Consider the following 22,172-nt stretch of genomic DNA (forward strand, 5'->3'; position numbering starts at 1 on the left):
ACTCAAATCTCCGACATGAGTTATTGTCGATTTAATTAAGTTGCGCTTAATTCCTAACACATTCAGACTAAGAGACATTATAGGAACGAACCTCTCACAAACAAGACAACAACACTTATGTGAACATTTTATATGCTGAGTAAATTTAAGAAAGGTAATCCTTGACTTTTACTCATCGATCCTTTCTAGGTACCAAGACTATAGAATTTGGATTTATACAATTTTTCTACAAACCAACTCGTCATCTTTAAACTCGTCCCAACAAACCTTGTAGAAAGCCATTGAAAGATCATGGAGCCTTATCCTTGTACATTCAAACACTGCTCTTCTAACTTCCTCCTCCCCAAAGTACTTCTAGCCACTCACCTACATAAGGAAGAATAGGATCCCTATCAAGACCTTCATGGTTGTTAAATCCACTCCGATGAGAATCGAGTCTTACATAACTGGGGAGTCTCTCCGTAGAAGGTGTTTCAAAAGTCACTCCCCATTTAATTAATGGAATTTTGCCTCCTCCCAATCACAACTTTGTAAAGTAGTTTGACATCTTTTCCTCTAATATTGACATTGTTTCTCCCTTAAAACCACCTCTTTCAACTTTGCCTTTAGGTTTAAACTAGTTTGTGTTACCTATTCATAGCCAATACGAACTCGTATATCAGTTAAAGCAATCTCCTTTAAAAGACATCATTTCCCTGCCTCACATCTCCAAAAAAAAACCTCCTTATTCCACCCTTTCAAATTCTATTGAGGAACTTTAACTTTTTCATAAACAAAAGCCCTCAATCCTTAAACATGAGAAGTCTACCACTATTCTCCAACTTGGACTTAGAAACGTGTTCAAAATAAAAAGGCGACGTCCCATTTGACCAGAGAAGATTAAAGGAAATAGGAAATTATCATAGCAAGGGAAACTAGCCAAGGAAATACCTCTTGAATAAGAACAGGGTTCACCTTCAAACTCATCAGTGAGCAAAAAATTATTGATCTTGTGTATTGTGCATTGCTCATTTTGCCATTACTTAAAGAAATGTCTTGAATTTTACGCTCTCTATTCTCTAATGAAAGAATTAAACTCAACCATATAAGTCATACCTCCTGAACAACCCAATCTTCTTCCCCATTCGCACTATATAAATCTCCACCAATAATCTACCAAGAAGAGCAATGCAAGTGCATTTAACTCTTACAAAGCAATGCAAGTGCAGTTAACTCTTACAACACCCTATTCTCAATGACGACATGGACAAAAAACTAATGAAATCCACCATCTCACCTACCCCAAACGTCCAAGTTCTCTAGACACACCAAGCCGAGAAACATCCATAACACCTTTTCCTTGGATGAAAATGGTGTATCCCATCCCACAAAGAATCCTCCTGGAGTTCCGAGAAAAGGTAGAAAACCCCATTCCTCATCTTACTCCTCCCATAAACTCTTAAGCAATGAAGGATCAAAAGAATCAACTTTTGTGTCATCAAGTAAAATATATTATGGGAGGTCTAAATCATTACCTCTTTAATCAAGGTTTGCTTTGAACGACACCCTAAACCATTAACATTCACCGTTTTGAACCCCTTACCTTCTAGAAAGCTTTTATTTTAGGTAGAAAAACAATGGTAAATAGAACGTGGAAAACCATACAACAATTCAATACGAGTTTAACCTTATCTCCTCTAAGGGTTAAAAAATAACATGCCTGTCAAGCTGTAAATCAAAGGTAAATAGGAAGAGCTCCAAACACCAAACCCCTATAACATTCCACTCTACTAAGCACTAGCCATATGGCTAATACTATAGAAGATATGATCATTGTTTATTAACCAACGCAACCAAACCACGTCCAGAAATACACATGCCCATCATGTAGATGAGCGGACAACATTTTTATAAGAAGATTAAATATTATATAAACTTCCAAAAATCCCTTTGAAACAAAATATCCTAAACCATACAACAACCACCACCTATTCACCTTGCATTGAACGAAAAGATGATACTAGTATACTACACAGTGCACCTATATATGCACCTTAACATCAAATAGCACAAACAGTGGCGAAGCCACATTGGATCATGGGTGGTCACCGACACCCCAAATAAAAACAAAAAAGAAAACTGGTCTTGTCGGTTTTCCCTCACTTTACACTACTCCCTCCGCCCAGAATACTCACACCAGTTTGACAAGCACAGAGTTTAAGGCAATTTAATTGGCTTACTATTTAATTAGGTGTTAGTTGATAGTTGGGTATTTTTTTAATATAGTTGGTGGGAAATGTGTTAATTTTTTGAGGGTGGTAGAGGGTGGGGGTGACTTTTTTAATGATTTTTAAGATATTAGGAATACAAGTGGGACCTTAAAACATATGATATTTACATAAACATCCGAGACGGTGATAAGTGAATTATTTACCATATATTTATTCCCTTATTTAAACCATACAATCATCTTTTATTTATTATTTTTTGGGTCTTGAATTACTTTTAATAATTATAAATATATTTTTCTTAGTTTCTATTTTATTGTTAAATTAGCTTAATTAGTACTCGTTAATGCTACAGGTAGTAATTGCTCGAGAAGAAAACCGAAGCCCGTGGATTCATACGAGACACAAAACTAATACAAAGATATAAGGAGGAACATTGTGAAGGGAATTGAGCCCACTAACTCTAGCTTTCATCCAAATGAAGAAAACCCAACTACAGCAACACGTGGGATGTAAGTGAATAATCCCACTACATTCCAAAATTAGTGGAGAAAGCCCAATACCTAAAAATCAAATATGTGGGTTGTTGGAGAACGAAATCTTCTTACGAGCAGCAGTTTCTTTGCCTTCCTTCTCGACGCAACAACAACAGAATCACACTACCGATCTTCTAGTTCCGATATCTCCGGTCAAAAACTAGGGTTTATCTCATATAAAATTGCAGCCCAACCCCTCAAATACACATACGGAGAGAGAGGGCATATACGAGAGCCACAAAAAAATATCGTGAGTAATTGGGTTATTATCGGGTTCGAAATTGGGTAATTGGAAAAGGAGAAGACAGCCATTGGAGAGAGCTTAGTCTCGAATCAAGGTCAAGAAGGACGACGGCGAGTTACGGGGTCGAAGCCGGAGCTAGCTTGGGTGTCCTTAATCTGAAGATATAATAAGTTCTTCTTCTACTCAATTGTTCCAATTTCTCATCTTTAATTACCATGTTGCTTTGTCATATTAAGTGATTAAGTTCTAGTATGAAGTTTTGGTTGAGGTTTTACAACCTACTTGAGTGATTATTCTGTTTTAATTATGAATTGGGTTTCCTTATTTTTACTTTGATTAAATTACAATTATATGTTTGATTGTTATCTTTCATTATGTATGATTGTATTTGATTGCTAATTATATGATTTGGCTTAGTTTAGATCGTATAATGAGTAGCACGTAATTTATAATGGAGCCTGCGATCATGGTGATAGTATAGATTAGAAAGTAAACTCAATCTAATTAGCCTAAACATTTATGTGATTAGATTAATTAGGACTAATGATGTCTCCAAGTTTATATTGCTGCCAATTTCTAAATTATGCAGATTGCGACCATATTTGTGTAAGTTAGAGTGGTTTAGGATCAATTGGGCTTAGTTCATAATTGATTACAAATAAGGGAGTACCGGGAGTCTTTGTTACTTAAGTCTCTGCAGTTAGTCTAGTGGATTAAATTGGTTAATTCCTCAAGTTTGATTATTTTCAAAGATTAAAGAATCTAATCTGGTAGAAAAACCATAAACTGAATCGGTTAAGTTGTGTCGTCACTTTCTGTATAATTGTAAGTAGTAGTCATTTTTTTAGCCATTACCAAGTAGTGGTTCGTAGGAATTTCACAACCCCCCCCCCCCTCTTTATGTGAATAGGTAAGTATTTGTATATAGTTTATGTAAATAATGTTCAATTTAGTTCCACTGGTTAAGCTTTGATGTTCAGTAGATTAATAAGTCTCCTCGTGGGATCGATCCTTTCTTACCCTTTTACTATTTGTTAATATTTTTGAAGGTATAAGATAGGTTTTAATTTAATACGCTAAACGACACGTATCAGACGGCTTCATAACGGAAGCGGGGCGAGTATTTGGTGGAGAGAGTATAATTTTGCTAATTGACGACACCCCAACTTTAAGATCATGACCACTGAGCATAAGCACAAACTAGAGAGAACACATTTTTACTTGGCCACTGCAACTACGAAATGAAAGGTTATTTCCCAAGCCTTAACCTTCGTAAAAGGACCATTGCCTTTCAAATGAATCAGAAACTTTGTTTTAAAATCGCGCCTAAAAGCAAGAAGCGGCTCTAGGCGCAACAAAAACGCTCTACCCTGCACAAGCGGAGCAACTACAAGAAGCGCGCGCTTCTATGCGCTTTTACATAAGCTTCAGGCGAAAAAGCGGCAACCCTTAGGTGTGAGAGTGTGCTTTCTGTTTGAATAGTGACCGTTGCACACCAAATAAGGGGGCATGTGACCCTGGCCCCACCCCAATCCCTTAGCTTGGACAAAAAAGGAAGGATAAAAGTAAAAAAGAAAAAAGGCCGGTTGAAAGTGACAGTTTTTGGTTTCTTTTGTCATTTTCTTCTTTTAACATTGCTAGTTGTCAACAATTTGCCCTTTTTATGTTCTTTCAGATGACCCTTCCCTTTCTTATCTTTGTTTTTTCTCTTTTTAGTTTAGCATTGGATTTCTACTTTACACCATTTTTCTTTTTTTTTTCAACTTTTTGTTGTCCTTCCCCTAAAAGAATAAAATAACCCATTGTTGTCTACTCTACTTGTGTAACTTGTGGGCATGTGACCCTTTTTCCTTTAATTAAAAAGGGATCTTTTAACAATTTGCAAAAACTGTTCTTTTTAATTAAAGTTTATATCATATAAGATTTTTTTTTAAAATAATTGAAGGTGTGCCTCGCCTATGAAAAGCGTGCGCTTCGCTTTGCGTCCAGCGCCTAGGCTCCAAGGATCCTTTGCGCTTAAGTGCGCTTCACGCCTTTTAAAACTAAGATCGGAAATAAGGAAGCTTATTGGATTGGAAGTTTTCAATTGTTTGTAAAAGGATCATGAGACAAGTTGCCAAAATAAACGGCTTGCGAATAGGATGATCATAGAAAGAGGGAATCCATAAACCCCAACAGGACGTCCATGTCTTCTAATTTCCTATTTCCTACCTTAGTGGCTAAGATGTCAATGGAAGCCAAGCTTACTCTATATCACCCTGCATTAAAGGGAGTCAGACTTCACACATAAGCACTAACATCTTAAACAAATTGGATACCACCTTCCCAAAACCCAAACTATGTTCTTACGAGAAACTCGAAGTACAAGCAACAAGACGATTTCTCATTTCCTCGTCACCCTCGCCACCCCCCCCCCCCCCCCCACAACAATATCCTGCATATCTCTAGCTTTTTCGGCGTCCCTCCTTTGAGAGGAAAAGGTTAAAAAGAGGATATAAGAAAAGACCTGGTAAGAGGTATCCTCTTTCGAAGAAAAATATAGGCCCTCTTCCACACATCTAATGTCATAGAGACTTCTCAACTAGAAAATCATATCATCACAAAAAGAAAGAATCCTAAGATTAGCAAAAAAGGAACCCCAAGATACCTAATAGAAAAACTCCCAAGTCCCAACCACATAAACCTCAAAGCCAGATTAAACAAATCCAATACCGCAAATTAATGACCTAATAAGATTAAGCCTAAAGACCAATTGCAGGCTTCAACCCCTAAAGTTGAGTAACGACATTCTTGAACTTAAAAAGCCATCCAAGAAGTGTGTGTGTCACAGCAAGCGGGAAATAGCAACTACCCTTATCGCAAAACATTTAGGCCCTTAATTTTACCAAGCAACACCTCTGGAAAAAAACAACTATCAAGGACATCCACGACTACACTAAAATATAAAAGGAGACAAGGGGTCATATTGCCAAAGGACCCGCGACACACCAAACCAACTTGTAGGCGTTCCATTGATTACCACATAGGGTAAAGAACAGTAATGAGACTTCCCAAAATTCAAGGCCTCCAACAACTCCCAAGTCCCAAACCCCTTGTATGCCAAAACTCTATCAAGCAACTTTTTACTAACCTTATCATACGCTTTCTCAAATTAAGCCTTTCTCACATCAACAACTAACAACTACCCCCATCCCATTACCAAGGTAGTGCCCAAAATATAACAACTGTCAACCAATGAACTAGGCACCTTAGTTACCGTACTAGAAAACACCATCCCAAACTGATTTGCAACACCTTAGTCGTAATCGTTTATACATTAGTGAGTTAAGTCATAACCTAATCAGCCGAAAGCCATCTCGATTTCTTGGACCTATCCCTTATGGACAAAATTGGGGGAAAAAGGATGTCAGTATGTCACTCTTTCCGACAATATCAGTCTCAAAAACTCACCAAACGAGATATTTTTTAAGAAAAAGAAGATAAATATTTTTTGTTTTTGGAAGTATGAACATCATACATAGGTTCCTTCAAACGGTATCCTAAGGTAACAAAACCATTAGGATCAGGGACTTTCGTCCTTTACAAGACACTTTCTCTAATCTCCTCCACATAAAGTCCTCAAATCGGCACTCCAAAGTCCAGACAATGGCTTCATGAGATTTGGGGCTCAAATCCGAAACCCAATCATCACACAATCTTTAGCAATATCATAAAATCAAAAAGTTGCAAAAATGGACTTCTGATCCAACATAAGCTCAACTAATCTGCTTCAAAACCCTTAACTACAATCTCGATTATTTTTGGTGTGTAGACTTCGGTAAAGCATGTAAAATTAAATTCCAATAAAAAAGATTTTTTTCACTAAATGGGTAATAAATTCTTTGGAACTTTTATTTATTGTTGTATTGATCCTATCAATTGTGATCAAATGTAATAAAGAAGCAAATTAATACTTCCAACTCCAATGTAGATTAGGAAAATATAAAAGAAAACTAAAGGACATAAGACATGTATTTTTAATAAAAGGAGAAGGGGACAAAGAGAAAAGAGGGAAGAGGGAAGAAAACCCTCCCGCTGTTAGACAATTTTATAGTTTAACACTTAAGCATGACCAATAATAAAACAAATAATATAATATAATAGCAAGGGATTATATTATATGCACTAAACCTTCCACTTAGCACACAAAATTAAGAAAATATAAACCTTTAGAGCTTGTAGATAATCAATAAGATCACTTTCAAATGGACACCCCTTGCTTGCCTCATTCTGATCTTTCCAAGGGAAATCTTGCATCCACAAGCCTTGACTTTTATTATTCCAATCGACATTAATCAAGTTTGCTGTATGCACAATGACCCTCACTCCTCGAGGATACACAAGAAGCATAGCCTTCGAATGGTGTGTCCCGTACGCGATGGGTAATGGGGGTTTGTGTAAAATCCAATTGCTGGGTTTGTTCCTCTACAAAGAAAATGTATCTGATGCTGAGTAAGTACGTCAACTAGATACTCAGATTCCAGATCTGGAGCATTATAAGATATTAGTCCAAATATTAGTCCACGCAACATACCTTCATGTAATCAGCGGTACCGTCACTTTCTCCATGAACAACTAGCACCTGAGGAACTTTTTTAAGCATTGGGCATGCTACAGAATAAAACAGAAGATGAAGACAATAAATGTCAGGAAGGGCTGAGCTGAAAAGAGTGACGTAGCAAGTAGTACTACAAAATAGAACACATTCAACAGTTGGGGGTACCCAAGGATGAATAACAAGATTTCCATATTAAATCCCAACCAGAAGTCAACTAGGATTTCACTTGAAAACGGACAAAACCAAACATTTGGATTCTATGAAAACAAATAAATAAACATTAGCTATCTCGTACGATGAAATGCTCAAAAGATCTAAGACTAAAAATCACCAGAACCCACAAGCACAGAAAAACCAACAGTTGTAATCAAGGCTGCAATAATAGTCAATGAGTTACAGAGACGGCATTAACAGTGTTAAATTTTGCGTCATGGTTGCCATGGCCTGAATTGAAAAGTTGGAAACGTTCACTTCAACATCATACGAGTAATATAAATATTAAAATATATTTTTATAACATACGATTATACGAATACTTGATAAAATCCTTTCCAGCATGCTAAAAAATAAGTGGCTGTACATTTATAGTGACTATATTTTGAGTCGGAACTTAATGTATCCATTCAAAAGTGTCAATCATGTAAGCTAATGTGGTAACATAGCCTATAATTAACATTGATGTGTCATTGTACGACAGATGTTATGGGATAGGTTTTAGCAACAAGGAAAGTCGAAACTCCTTTACAGAACTGCCTTTATATGTAACTAAACAACCTTCTACATAATCGCGTACCCACAAGCACCTTCAAGAATATATCTTTCCCTGTAAAGTAGCAACTGCAGACTCTAATGCAGCAAGGATTACTTGAAGAACAGGGAAGCTGAACGATTAAAAATCAAACCTTTTTCAAATCCACAAAAAGATTTTTTTGCAGGGGATTATATATTTAGATGTAACTGTGTAATTGTGTATGAATTGAATTTTCGACACCCCAATAATTATTCCAACATAAAACAGCATAGAGGCAAAGAGACAACAACGACAACTCAAATACTATTCCCCACACAACAGCATTATGCACTATATGACCTGATTCTACTATAAGTCTATAACAACTTAAAAGCGAGCTTCCTGTCAACACCTTACGCTCCATAATAGTTGATCTGACAAACGGCACATTCAAAGGAGTGAATTTATCAAGGTTATTACCAGATAACAACCAGTCTATGTCCACCATGTAATTTGAAAGTACAGCAACAAGCACATCCCCCTAAATAAAAGATCAACAACCAGTCAGTCTGATAACTTCATGAATCACGAAGCACATTTATCTATTCAGGAAATTCATCCAACTAATATACGTCCTAGTTCACTTTGCATGCTAAGACAGATGTCAAGCACAAAAGTGAAATAAAAAAACAACATGAATGGATGTGCCTAAATATATTTTCAAATGATTTGATAGTATTTTCTCCTAAAGCTCATAATAAATAATTGAACAGAGACTCACTAGATCAGTCAAATAATGTTGAAGGCAATTACATTTTCAATCCAGGTTGTCAACAACATCATAAATTCATAAATTCATAATCTCATTAATCTACAAGGACCTTTGCCTAAGATCGATCACTTATTCCTCAAACACGAGGCAAAAATAAATATTCAATCTACAAGGACCTTTTCCTAAGATCGATCACCTCAAACACGAGGCAAAAATGAATATCCAATTACTCATAATTAAATGTCAACCTTGATCAAGTGCATTCTAGCTATTCATGTCAAAAATGTCTTTCATGCAAACCATAACACGTGCAGCTCAACGTTCATAGTACACATTACCTCAATCACATTGTCAATAGATACACAAGAGGTGTTCGCCCATTCTGGTAACCCTTGTACTTTCATAAGACGAAAGGTTAAAGGCAATACATCATCGGATACATGGAAATGACGTATCGCCTCCTCGCTATTCCCAGAGACTGAAAGATTTTGTTTTTTTGATTCAACACTTACATTATCTATATTTTCTTTTAATTTTCTCCCAATTCCATGCGGAAGCTGTACAAATACACAAAGCAAAAGAGCAGGTAAGAGACAACTAGCAAATTACTATGCAGTTTGCAGGTAAAGTTTTCTTAAACATATTTATAAAAGTAATTTAAAAGAGTAAGGAAAAGAGAGGGTAGGAATCACTAATGTCAACCACTATACTTTACATAAAGAAGTGAACTTCTGTCTCTCTTTGCAAAGGCAATTTCTCTTTTTCTGTGAAAATGACAGAAGCCACTAATATCCAGCTATTCAATAACAAGTTGATAAAAAATATCAAGTCAGCTCAATCGTCTTTCTCTTGACTATAGTCCTCTTGAATATTCTTTTTTTATTTGTGTACAATTATAATGTGAGTTTTCTTTAAAATAATTCACTTATAGGAATTTATCTTGTTAAGACCCAATGAATCGCTTGAACCCCCAGATTCATACTGGAATTTCAAACAAAACCTCATACCAAAAGCTTCGACTTAAGCGAATACCCATTTTTTACTTCAGCAATTTCCTATAATTTAATGCATAACAATTTTCGCATTGAATCCATAAATGTCTATATTTTATTTTACTTCCTCAAAAAAAATGTCAATAATTTTGAGTTATATCAAGATTATTAGAACTTTCCTTCTAGTTAAATTACTAAGGGCGATTTCCATTTTCAAGGAAGAAATGATTAGCCTAGAATATCTTGATCCACTACAAAGGGAATTACCAGATACGAATACAAATACAGTTGGAGATCAATAAGCCAAAAGCTTTAAGAAAGCTATGGTAAGGTCAGATTACAGGAAGAGGACGATTCAGTCTTCTGAATAAGTTCCCTTCCCGTCAGTATAGGGCGATCTGAGGAGAAATGCCATAAGAGGAAGGGGAGAAATCTATGTCATATTACTATGCTCAAGGGAGAACACAGCTGACATCTATGAATTGGAGTTGGGAACTAAAAAGGAAGTTGACGAATACAGTGAGCAATATATGATGTGAGGATTCAAACAGCAGAGAGTACCGTTGACTGTTCTGTAGAAGCTCCAGCATTCAAGTCTTCTCGTGCTCTCTTCCTGCCATCTCCAACATTTGTACATTCACTAACATCTTCACTCCTTTTGCTAACAGCGCCGGGGTTTCTCTGATTACTTAAAATTTCATACTTGAAATAGTGACTCCCTGGAATCAACTCCAAGATATCACCATTTCTAAATGTAACTTTTTCCCCAGAATTCAGTAACTTCCTCTGATCACCAGAATTAATCACCACAGGATTCATTCCTTCCTGCCAGGTCATTCATTAAAGATCCAAGATAAGAATGAGCAACAATGTTATTTGGACATATTATTTTCAATTGAAAAGTTGGCCAAAAGTGATGGTGTCTAATCCTCGGAATACAAGTGCCCTATTAAACAAATACGGAGTAGTGTATAGAGAAAGTCCTTCAACATAACTTAAATTGACCCTTCAATAACTTCCCAATATCTCAATGAATAGGGCACAGCTTAACCAATTCTGATTAGCCAACTTTCAAGGACTTACATTACCACTTGCAAACTTCAGCCTAGAAGGAAAACACATTGTCCTCAAAACTTCAAACAACACATTAGCAGCTTTCGCTGAACATTACTGATACCATCTCTTGCATTCCAAATAAGAGAACACTTGAGAATGCTAATCATAGTTTCGCAACTGTCCAATTTCTCCTTTATACTTTCTTTTCTAATGTTTAATAATGCACATAATGTAGAGTGAGATTGCACATTGCAAACGGACCTTCCCTCTTGAAATTAAAAGCTTACACTTCACGTAAAAAAACTACAGCTGTTTTGTACTTCTAAACGAAATGTATCATGCGTAGCTATTTGCTTCAAACTTACATGTTACGAAGTATAAGCTAATATAATTATTAGCTTAAATATTCGCCAATCGCCACAACTTCAATTTGTCCAAATCCGAATGAAGGTCAAATATTCATTTAAATTAAATGAAAAATTGAAAAGTAAGCTTCAACTTCAGTATTTTAACATTGCATCAATAGCGATACAACTCATACAAGTACTATCAATTTTCTAAATAATGACTCATCATAAGTAGATAATTCCAATTTCCAATCACAAGCAAAATTCAGACAAAATGCACCAAATGAAACACGTAAATGAGAGAAGTTCAAAAATTATACCACACGCAAATCAGTAGAGCCACCAGATGAAGCGGACAAAATGAGGTGCTTGCGACTGAGTCTTTTATCAGTCACCGGAACATTATTACGCCCTATCACATTATCACCTTCAGAAATCGGAAATTCCGGCAACGATTTCTCCTTCTCCAGGTTCTTGTTCAACGGAACCAGAATTCCTATCTTCAAACACCAAAAACGTCCCATTAAATTCAAAATTACGAGGAGAGAGAGAAAGGGTAACGAATGAGAGATACCTGAGAAGACGCCATTGAAGAAGCTCCGAAAGCATGCGAGTGGAGAGAAGAGATAATGGAACCCTAAGAGAGAGAATAGTACAGCCTCAGAACTTGAAATTACTCAGTTGCCGCTTTGCCGGTGCAGTGGCAAGCTTTTAATAATTTAATCGCATTTACAAGGAAAATTCTTCAGTTACGTTATTTCCGCGCCTTTCTTTCAGAAGCAGGCCGGTTTATTTTTTGTACGTTGAAGCGTAACGGATGAACATTCACGTCTAGTGGCGTTTTATTAAACACTATAGACCCCTGGCTGGAGCCGGAGCCGTAGCTTAACAGTTCCTAGTCAAACAGGTCTAAGGGAGGAGATATTTTAAACGGAGTAGGATCAATCTTATTTATTTTTTTGGACGGATTTGTCTTATGAAAACTATGTTTATAGAGAAATTCAAGATGCACCTCAGCATTGACGATGGTGTTAGGTTTTATTTGATTTGGTGTAAAACATTCGAAGGAAAAATAAATTTTCCATGGAAATCTTTGTTGGAATTTCAAACTAGTTTTCCTTTATTTGGTTCCTTACAAGAAAATTAATAGAAAAAGAAAAGTGGGAGAAAATGACTGAAGATTGATGGAAGAAAGTTGATGAGGTAAGGAGGAAAGATGGAAAAGTGATTTCGCTCCATTTAAAATAGAAAAAAATTTACCTTGGAGAAAATTATAGAAAATTGTTTTCCATTTCTTAACTGCTTACCCATTTGTTTGTTAGCAAAGTCATTAAGTCAATGCAAAAAATAAACAAAAAGTACAATAAGACCACGTTTAATAAGATAGTGATTCATGTACAAAGAAAAAGCACAATAATAAAACAAAAAGGAGGACAAATTAAGTAAAAGAAATAAATAAAATAAACAAACATCATCTTCATTTCTAAGACACCATCATCTTCAGCAGTTACGTTCTTTCACCATCGAGCTTCCATGGCGTTTATTTTCAGAGCATGAAGAAATAACAACAAAAACATAAATTAAGGCTCGGAATCAACACGTAAGTCCTTCTAAAACAAAAGCCCCAACATATTTTATCTTCTTTCGCCTTCCAGGAAATTCAATCGCTAAAACTAGGGTTTTTGTTTGGTTCGTGAAACATCGCGAATTGGATCGCCGGCGAATCGAGAATCGGTACAAGCGAACCGGTTCGCGGTTTGCGGGGGTTAGGGCGAACCAGGAAACTCAGACCCCAGCCCCCTTGAAAATAAATTCTTTTCTCTAGTTAACGGGGTTGGGTGTAATCTATCAGTTGTTCATATCTAGCTTTTATGAAATCACTATATCTCTCTTCATTGTCTGCTCTTGTTGGAGTGAGTTCTCTATATGTTTTCTTGGTTGAAATCAGATGTGACTGTAGTTCTGGATGAAAAGCCTTTATCACCCATTTGTTGTGTAGCTCCAAGATTGTTCAGTATATTCTTGTTCTTTGGCTGTTGTGTGGGTAAATACTCTGAATTTTCTATCTCTTATGTGGTTGCAACTGAAATTTATTTGAAATCAATCATGTGCATATTATGATATTCCTAATAAGCAAACAGATCATGTAAATGCTTGAGATCTGATACTTTCCCACCCCCAGTGTTGGAAGAGATGACCCCAGTTTGCCCATTTGTCAAAGTTGCTCGTCCTGATGATGCCTCTTCAAAAAGAAGTGGTGAAAATCAATGTAAACATGCTTCAGAACATGAGAGTAAAGCTAAAAATGAGTCTGTTGCTCCTGGCGTAATTGAGCCCAAGTGTCCTCTTGGATATGATTCTCATTCGTTTAAGATTGGCCCTCTCAGCTGTGTGCTATGCAAAGCCCTTTTGTTTGAAAGCAGCAAATGCGTGCCATGCTCCCACAAATTCTGCAAGTAAGCTTAATTTATTTGCAGCAATTAGTGTTTTCAGCATCCGTGTTATAGAGCAAGTATCATAAGTATTATGTTACTGTATTCTTTACTAGGTTTCTTATTCTTCTTGGCAATACAGGGCATGCATTTCACGCTTTAAGGACTGTCCATTATGCGGAGCTGATATTGAGAAGATTGAATCTGATGAAGAAATTCAACAGCTTGTTGATAGGTTCATTGATGGTCATGCCAGAATTAAGAGGTCTCCTGCCAGTACAGATGCCGGAGAGGAAGTTAGCAAAAATAAACCTGTCATTTATGAAGATGTCTCACTAGAGAGAGGTGCTTTTCTGGTTCAACAAGCTATGAGGGTAAGTTGTGGTGGTTTTTGAAATTTGAATAGTTAATTTAAAAGGCATGCCAATAAGCATGGAGGTGAAGTTAATGAACTCTTAAGTATAACTGCTATCATTTGAAGAGAGTTCAATCATGTGTTTTCTGTTGAATTTGTAGGCATTTCGTGCCCAGAATGTGGAAAGTGCCAAATCCAGGCTCTCACTTTGTGCTGTCGATATCAGGGAACAATTAAAGGAAGCTGGTAACAAGCCTGAGTTGTGCTCACAACTTGGGGCGGTGCTGGGAATGCTGGGAGATTGTTGGTATAATCTGTCTCTATTTCTCCCTCTTCCCCCCAGTAGAATTTTACTATGTGCAAGGAACAACTCTTTTACTCATCTGGATTGCTCATCCTTTTAGCGCCATCAGAACTTTAGAAAGCTACCTCAATATGGCACCTTAATGATTTATATTCAAGTATTGCAAGATATCAATGTTGAAGTAACCCTTCATACAACTTAACTGTTTGAGATGACAAGTAAAAGGATCGATATCTAGATATTTGATGGGTTAGATTTACATATAGTTTAAGGGAATGTAACAAATGCATCACTGAAGTGTTTGACACGACTCACTTAGGCCCTGTTTGTTTTGAAGGAATTTTTTTTATCAGAAAATGATTTCCCCATTTTCCTTTGATTGTTTTGTTAAGTGGTGGTAAACAATTTTCCCAAGGTGGAAAACATTTTTGTTTTGTAGAGAAGGAATGCGACATTTTTTTATCTACTCCATTACATTTCTTTTTTCACCTCCCACAGATCCTTTCCACTTCCATTTCCTTTTTCTCCATAACTTTTCTTCTAAGGAAACCTAGAAAATTGTGTTTTCCCTTGAAAATTATGTTAACATTGCTGTTGAAACAAACAGGCTTAGCATTAACTTGTTTAGGAGGCTTGGTGACTTCCATTCTGTGTTACTTCGACCCTCCTATCTTGGGCTCATACCCGTGTCGACCCAACGCGACACTGATCCGGGTATGGAACAGTGTTTTAAAAAGCGCAAAGTGCACTAAAGCGACATGTGTCCTGGAGCTTAAGCGTAAAGCGCGAGCTTCATTGAAGTGAAGCGCACTTTTTGAGAATTCAAGGTTTCTTTACCATTATGAATATATATCTTTCTAAAATAACCACAAAACACATAAACATCAGATTTTCTTCCCTATTGCTCCTTGTTTTAACAAAATAAAGCATATAACATAGTGTGTATCATGTAATATCCACTAGGAAACAAGTATACTCTGCTATTTTCAAAAGGATATGTCATCTTTTTTTTTTCTTTTTTTTTCTTTTCTTTTGGATTCTTGGGCCACTTTCTATTGTTAACAATTAATAGGATGTGGTCCAATAGACAATAACAACATATAAAAAAAAGCTTTTAACGTGAAAAATTAAAAAAAAAAAAAAGAAATTCAATGAAGCTCAAAAAAGCGCGCTTCATACGCTTTTTGCGCTTCATGCGCTTAAGTACGCTTAGGTGCGCTTTTTCACAAACGCTCCGCTCATACCTAATTAAGCCCTTTGCCCCTAGAGCTTCGAGCTTCAGCGCTTAAGTGAGCTTTAAGCGCCCTTTTTGAAACACTGGTATGGAATCCGTACCGGATCCTTGGCCGGTCAGTCAAACATGGCTGGTCAGCCCCTGTTTTAAGAAAATTTCCAATCTAGTTTTAATTAACCCTAGATCTGTTTAATTAGGAATAAAATTCACTTTGTTTTTTGTTTCATGTCCCCATACCCGTGTCTAAAATTAGGACAGGGTCCCCGTGTCTTGAAATTTTAACTTTACTCGGCCCGACACTCGAATCCTTACCCGTATCCGACACCCATACCCAAGTCCGAGTAACATAGCTTCTGTCTCTTTGTACTTGTGCAGCTTTGTGATAGGGGAATGATGTAGGGGTGAGTATTTTCCTACTATTTTGACATCTCTGTTAGTTACAGATCTTAGCCTGGTTCAAGACATTAGTATGGGTACATTAGGCCTATCTTAGAATCTGAAAGTTTTTAAATCTATTTTCATTTTACGCCTTGTTTTTCCAAGATTAGCTACATATTTTATGGTTTCTTCATCAGCAAGCATTTTTGTTGATCTTCTGTTATGTTTTGAACAGTCAGAAAAATGGGTAGTACCATATAGTAGTAGAGTTTTAAGTTTTGGACAGAGAGATTGCTGGTACTATTACTTGAGGAATTGCAAGTACTATACGCACTAGTTGAAGACCTTAATCAGGCTTTAACCATCTGTGTCGTATTTAGCACATGACCTCCAAAAGCTACCCACTGAGGGAGAGCACCTCCGTTAGACGTGTCTAGAGAGGCTGTATCCCCTTCTTTATCAGGTGCCATTTCCTGTACAAGAGGATGAGAGTTAATGTTATATTTTTTGGCTGACAGGAAAAGGCTGGGCACATCTTAAAGTCCTAAACATGGGTCATTGAGGGTATTATCTTCTTTGTTATTTCTTCCAATTTATTACAGATTATGTTGTCATCTTTCTCAGCGTCTGTCCTGTGACTCCTGTCTCAATTTGGCCAATTTTGTTGCTGGCTCTATTACTTGAAGAGTTGTAATTGTACTCAGCACTTGACTTCCTTGTTAGCTTTTTCTTTGTATACTGAACTTGTTGTTAGCTTCTTTTTCTTTAGCATTTTTAGAAGAATACTGACATATAACTTATGTTTATAACCTAAGAAATATATTCTAAATTCACCAAGCTTTTTGCAGTCGTGCAATGGGAGATGCTGGATCTGCCGTGAGCTACTTTGAAGAAAGTGTTGAATTTTTGTCACAAGCGCCCCCCGAGGATATGGAGGTGATATATCACGTGACTGCTGCATGTTAATTTGTAATTTTTTACTGTATTAGAAACTAATAGATAATGAATGTAATCTTTGGCAGATTATACACACTCTTTCGGTTTCACTGAATAAAATTGGAGATTTGAAGTACTATGATGGAGATCTGCAAGCTTCAAGAACTTATTACCTTCGATCTTTGGATGTTCGTCGTAATGCCATGAAAAGTCATTGTGATTCTGCTTCTCTGGTTAGCTCCTGTTTCTACCTATTGAATATATTATGTCATTGCTGCTAAGTTTATTGAGTTCCGGAGTCCTAATATAATCTCTTTTGCGACTGATGTTCGTAGTGAAATAGGAAGGCAGAGCAGGTTTTCTTCTCTTATCTGGTGGTATAGTTACAGGTTTATTGTCAAATGTTGGTCAATGAGTGTTATCACAATAATTATTTGTGTATTAATTTGTACCCTGTCTCTATCCTTTGTTAGATGTTCAATGTCATGAGAAGTGAGAGAAAGTTGCCATTGGTCATGTTCGATGAAATCTCGAGTTGAGAAACATAAAATACATTATGGATCCAAACTCTGTCAGATTTCTGGCCATCTGGAATGGACCAAAATACTTCCGAGAGATCTTCTGTTTACTCCTCAGCTAAGACTGTTTATATGGTTGAAGCTTTAATAAAACCCATTCTCCAACAGAAAAGTTCCTTCAGACCTGTATTTATCAGCTTGTGCCTTCATTCTGTATTATACTCTAGTCAAATGAAATTTTAGTGGTCATACTTTCCCTTCTTTTCCATTGGAAACAACCTATCTGCAATTTCAGGGGTAAGGTTGTGTATGACCAACCCCCCTTACCCCGCTTGGTGCGGGAGCCTCTTTGAAAGCAATGGGGTAATGATGATGAATTATTATGATACTTTATTTTCTTTGCATGCTCCTGTGACCCTGTCCACAATGCTGAAGACTCTTCAGCTAAATAGGGCAAGTACAAAAGTGGTGGCTGATTGTAGACTACCACATAAGGAGTCATCTGAATAGCAGCCACAAATACTATCCTTTTGGCTTTTCTCCACAGATACATCTCAAAAGGTCTCTAAACACCTGTTAGCTACTTATGTCCATCCATCTGTCTCAAGATGATAAGCAGAAGATAGTTGAAAACTTAAAACTCAAATCCATGTACATAGAACAACCCTTTCCAAAATTGACTTCCACTTTGTTTGGATAAGAGGAAATGGAGAGAAAGGCAAGGAAGGGAAAGGGAGGGGAACAAGCTCCCTTGTTTGGATAAAAGGTTGGGGTAAGGAAGGGGATCCCTTCCTCTTTAATGTATATCATCTCTCCAAAATTGGAGAGATTTGGAGGGAAAACAGAGCTCACCTTCCCCCTCCCTTTCTTTCCCCTCCCCTTCCTCCTCTTTTCCTTCCCTTCTTTTCTCTTCTATCTTGCTATCCAAACGCACCATTAAGAAGATAGCATCTCTGTCACTTACTATACTTCTAGCCCAACCATATAACTTGAAAACATTATCCAAATATACCTGGGCTACTTAAATAGCTGATTAAGGATGTGACAAAGACATCAAATGAGCATACTTGCTCAGCCTATTAACTTCCTTAAACATCACATTTTCCCCCGTAGACTTGGGTATCGATGGATATGTCTAACCATACTTCTTCAGGGATTGGCAGTGGTTATAACAAACCTGGCTTAGTTGCATTATCATAGTTGGAAGACTGACAAACTGGACATCTCCTTACAAATTGTCTTACAGCCTTAGTCGGGCCTTTCCAATAGAATAAGCTCTTCATCTTTCTCAAGATAACATCCGTTCCTGAATGACCACATTTCTGGTGAAGCATGCTGCCAATTAACAGTTTTGTTCGCAGATTTGCATCAGGACCGACCACTATTCTTTCTTCCCGGATAACTTTTCTTGAATACTGAAGTTAGGGATCAGTACATTCTGCTGCAATGATTCAAAATGTTCAAAATATTGTCATCTAATTGATACTTGCCTTGATCAAGCTTGTCAACTCAGATGAAACAACTAAAATTGTCATACAAAGTATCTCAGCACCTTGAACTCTTGATAGGCATCAGCGGCTACATTCTCCTTCCCACACTTGTACAGAATCTCATAATCAAAGCCTGTCAACTTGGATAACAAGAACTGGGGGGTTGAGACTTTCTGTTATAACAACCACGTCAGGCTCGCTTTTGAACTGTCCTCATCACAAGATATCCAGCTATCACGAACAATTCTTTCTCATAAACTGATAGCTTCTGTCATCTTGGACTAAAGATCTGCTAATTAAAGCTAGAGGATGATCTTGCTGCATCAAAGCTGATCCTGTGCCCATCTTAGAAGTGCCAGTTTCGAAGACAAAATGGTTTTGTAAAGTCTGTTACAGTCAATACAGGAGCAGAAGTCAGAGCTCTTTTCAAAGCTTCAAATGCTGGTTGAGCCTTATCATTCCACTCAAAACCTCTCCTTTGAAGAAGATTGGTCAACCTTTTGCTAATTAAACATTAATGCATTGTTCTTTAAAAAAAGATTCTTATAATACCCAGACGACCACAGGAGGCTCCTCAAATCCTTCACTGAATACCTTAGTTGAAATAATGGGATCAATTTTCTATAGCATTAGTATAGCAGTTTAAATAAAGGGATCAATTTTTTTCCCCTTAATGAATATCTGAATACTATTTCTTCACAATTGAAATTTGTGGAATCAAATGCAGCTCCAATGAAACATAAACAGCTGCATACCTTTTTATTACTTGCTATTTTATGTAGATAAGTATCTTTTCTTTTACTTCGTTTCCTATATATCGTCTTTCTTCCTGTGATTGCAGACTTTAGATGTAGCAGTTTCTTTAGCAAAAGTGGCTGATATTGACAGAGGGCTTGGTAACAAGGAGAGAGCTATTGCTGGCTTTCGTGAAGGTGTAAATATGTTAAAATCCTTGAAGATAGACTCTAGTCAAGTAGCACTTGAACAAAGGGTATGGCTTCTTGGTCTAAGTGTGCTATTCTTTCTTCCCGGATAAATTTTGGTTTTGGTGGAAAATGTATTTTGTATCGAAGCCAATGTCTTTACCTTTTTAAGGTTAGATATCATCTTCTTGTCTAATTTTGATAGCCAGAACACTAAACACTAGTATTCATGGCTACTCAACCAGATGAGTTGCTGCTGAATGACTTAAAGCAGTCATTTCCAGTTGTGGATGGTCGGACTATATAAAGTATCAACCCACTTCCCTGTAGAATCATAATGGAAGTTTCTTAACGTGCTTGGTAAAAAAAAGTGTCATGGGGGATTTAAACTTGAGAATACTGCCTCTGTTATGAAATTATACTAAATAAAGCTTACCTTGAATTTTGTTTGCAGCGCCAATCAGTGTTGGAATTCCTCAATAGCCAAATTACAGAAAAACAACCTGATCAGACCAATTAGAAGTCAGCTGCTTTTGGATGAAAGATGTGACACATACCTCTGTGTGATTCTACTTGGACACATACCTCAGTTTTTAAATAGTGACCCTGCTATCTTGAATTTCTGGATCCGCTACTGCTTGGGTAGTTATTATATGTATAATAGAAGCTACTGTTTGTACGTCATGGAGATGGAGAATCTGCAGTTGGAGGTACCCTTGGTAGAACTATTTGGAAGCTCAGAAACTTGAAGAGGCTATGCAAACAAACAACCCTTATAACCTAGTTGTTGTGGGTACGTTATTTGCTGTTTTTGTGATTCTGTATCCTGGAAAATATGTTACATTTTCTCTCAAATTGTCACGATTGTAAAGAAAACCACGTTCCTGTACTGATGACCTTTATGTTGTAACATACCAGTGTCCGAAACTCTTGAAAGTATCTTCATCCTGTGATTTCTCAATATAATGCCATCTTCATATTCAGGCTTCATAGGCCCTTGTTGTGTTTGATAAAAAGAACTATCCGTTCAACGGAATCATAAGCGTGGTGAAGCATCAGACACCGTGACCATCTCGCGTCTGAGAATCCAAGCAAGGTGGTGATGTGTTTGATATTTCTGCTGTTGACATTTGTTTCCAAACTTTGATGATGCAAACTTGGAGGAATATGATAGTGAAGGGACCGTTTGCATCTTTAAAACAAAAGGAGAGGCAGCCTTCAGTAGGTAGTGCTGGAGGGATTTTTTTGCAATACCAAGTTTTTATTTTAAAAAAAACACTCCACTAGAAAACGAATTTTGCACAAAATCAAATGTAATGGAAAAACAAAAATGTATGCTATATATATGTTCATTATGAATAATGCTCTCTAATTTTTTTAATTAAAAAATAAAATCACGCTCTCCTTTTCTATCTCCTTCCAAAAGTGCTTCTAAGGGGTCGCCTGAATTGAAAGAACATTTTAAAGGGGAAATAAATGAGGGACTAGAGGATTAAGGGTAAATTATTTAGAGGATAATTGTTCATTTCAAAGGTTTGGCTCATGAGTAATCTTTACTCCCCTAACAAGACATTAAAAAAAACTACCTGACTCAACATTTTATCTTCAACAATGGAGCTTACAAATAAGCACCACCGTGCACGGCGGTGACACGGCAGCGGCAACCACAAAGTTAGTGCTTTACTGCTTTTGGATGTTAGTGACATCAACAAGCACGAAATTCGAGTCTAATCTAAATGGTGGAATTTGTTTTCCAATTTCCTCACAAATTTTTGTAGATCTACAAATTTTAATTTGAATGATAAATCAAGGAAGAGTCGTAGGTGGCGATGGAGGTTGTGATTGACAAATTCGATTTATAATTTTGTGAATTGAGGGCCTAAACAAGTGCCCTTGATGATCCTCAATCGACGGGCGACAAATTGGTGGTGGTGATGGAGGTTGTGATTGACAAATTCAATTTATGATTTTGTGAATTGAGGGCCTATACAAGTGCCTTTGATGATCCTCAATCGACGGCGACGACAAATTGGTGTTGGTGATGGATGTTTATATGGCGTCAGCAACGAGCGTTGACGGCGGTCGTGGCAACTGGTGTTGATAATAACGGAGGAAACTGGT

General features: G+C 36.9%; 2 protein-coding genes across 5 annotated transcripts in view; one reads left to right on the forward strand and one right to left on the reverse strand.

Moving 5' to 3' along the window:
* The window catches only part of LOC110776166 (tyrosyl-DNA phosphodiesterase 1), a 31,178-nt gene extending 18,893 nt beyond the window's left edge, over positions 1–12,285 (reverse strand). For all 3 annotated transcript variants that reach the window (XR_008922705.1, XR_008922704.1, XM_021980720.2), the window contains exons 1-7: positions 12,056–12,285; positions 11,802–11,981; positions 10,640–10,903; positions 9,425–9,643; positions 8,795–8,855; positions 7,561–7,637; positions 7,194–7,451 (exon numbers count right to left, since the gene is read on the reverse strand). Coding sequence is in view for 1 of the 3 variants with exons in the window: in XM_021980720.2 (XP_021836412.2) it covers positions 7,194–7,451; positions 7,561–7,637; positions 8,795–8,855; positions 9,425–9,643; positions 10,640–10,903; positions 11,802–11,981; positions 12,056–12,070 (1,074 nt within the window). In the remaining 2 variants the exon portion in view is untranslated. The remainder of the gene's footprint in view (positions 1–7,193; positions 7,452–7,560; positions 7,638–8,794; positions 8,856–9,424; positions 9,644–10,639; positions 10,904–11,801; positions 11,982–12,055) is intronic.
* Positions 12,286–12,896: 611 nt separating this feature from the next.
* Positions 12,897–21,041, forward strand: LOC110776168 (protein NCA1). 2 transcript variants are annotated; one of them, XM_056830657.1, is made up of 9 exons: positions 12,920–13,081; positions 13,430–13,525; positions 13,664–13,937; positions 14,056–14,287; positions 14,430–14,575; positions 17,033–17,120; positions 17,207–17,353; positions 19,970–20,119; positions 20,506–21,041. In XM_056830657.1, the coding sequence occupies exons 3-9, from the start codon at positions 13,675–13,677 to the stop codon at positions 20,569–20,571; spliced, it is 1,092 nt and encodes a 363-aa protein (XP_056686635.1). In that variant the 5' UTR covers positions 12,920–13,081; positions 13,430–13,525; positions 13,664–13,674; the 3' UTR covers positions 20,572–21,041. The 2 variants fall into 2 exon arrangements, with proteins under 2 accessions (XP_021836415.2, XP_056686635.1); XM_021980723.2 differs by lacking the exon at positions 13,430–13,525 and having other exon boundaries at positions 12,897–13,081.
* The last annotated feature ends 1,131 nt before the right edge of the window (positions 21,042–22,172 follow it).

Source organism: Spinacia oleracea, chromosome 6, assembly GCF_020520425.1.
Source record: "Spinacia oleracea cultivar Varoflay chromosome 6, BTI_SOV_V1, whole genome shotgun sequence".
NCBI lineage: Eukaryota > Viridiplantae > Streptophyta > Magnoliopsida > Caryophyllales > Amaranthaceae > Spinacia > Spinacia oleracea.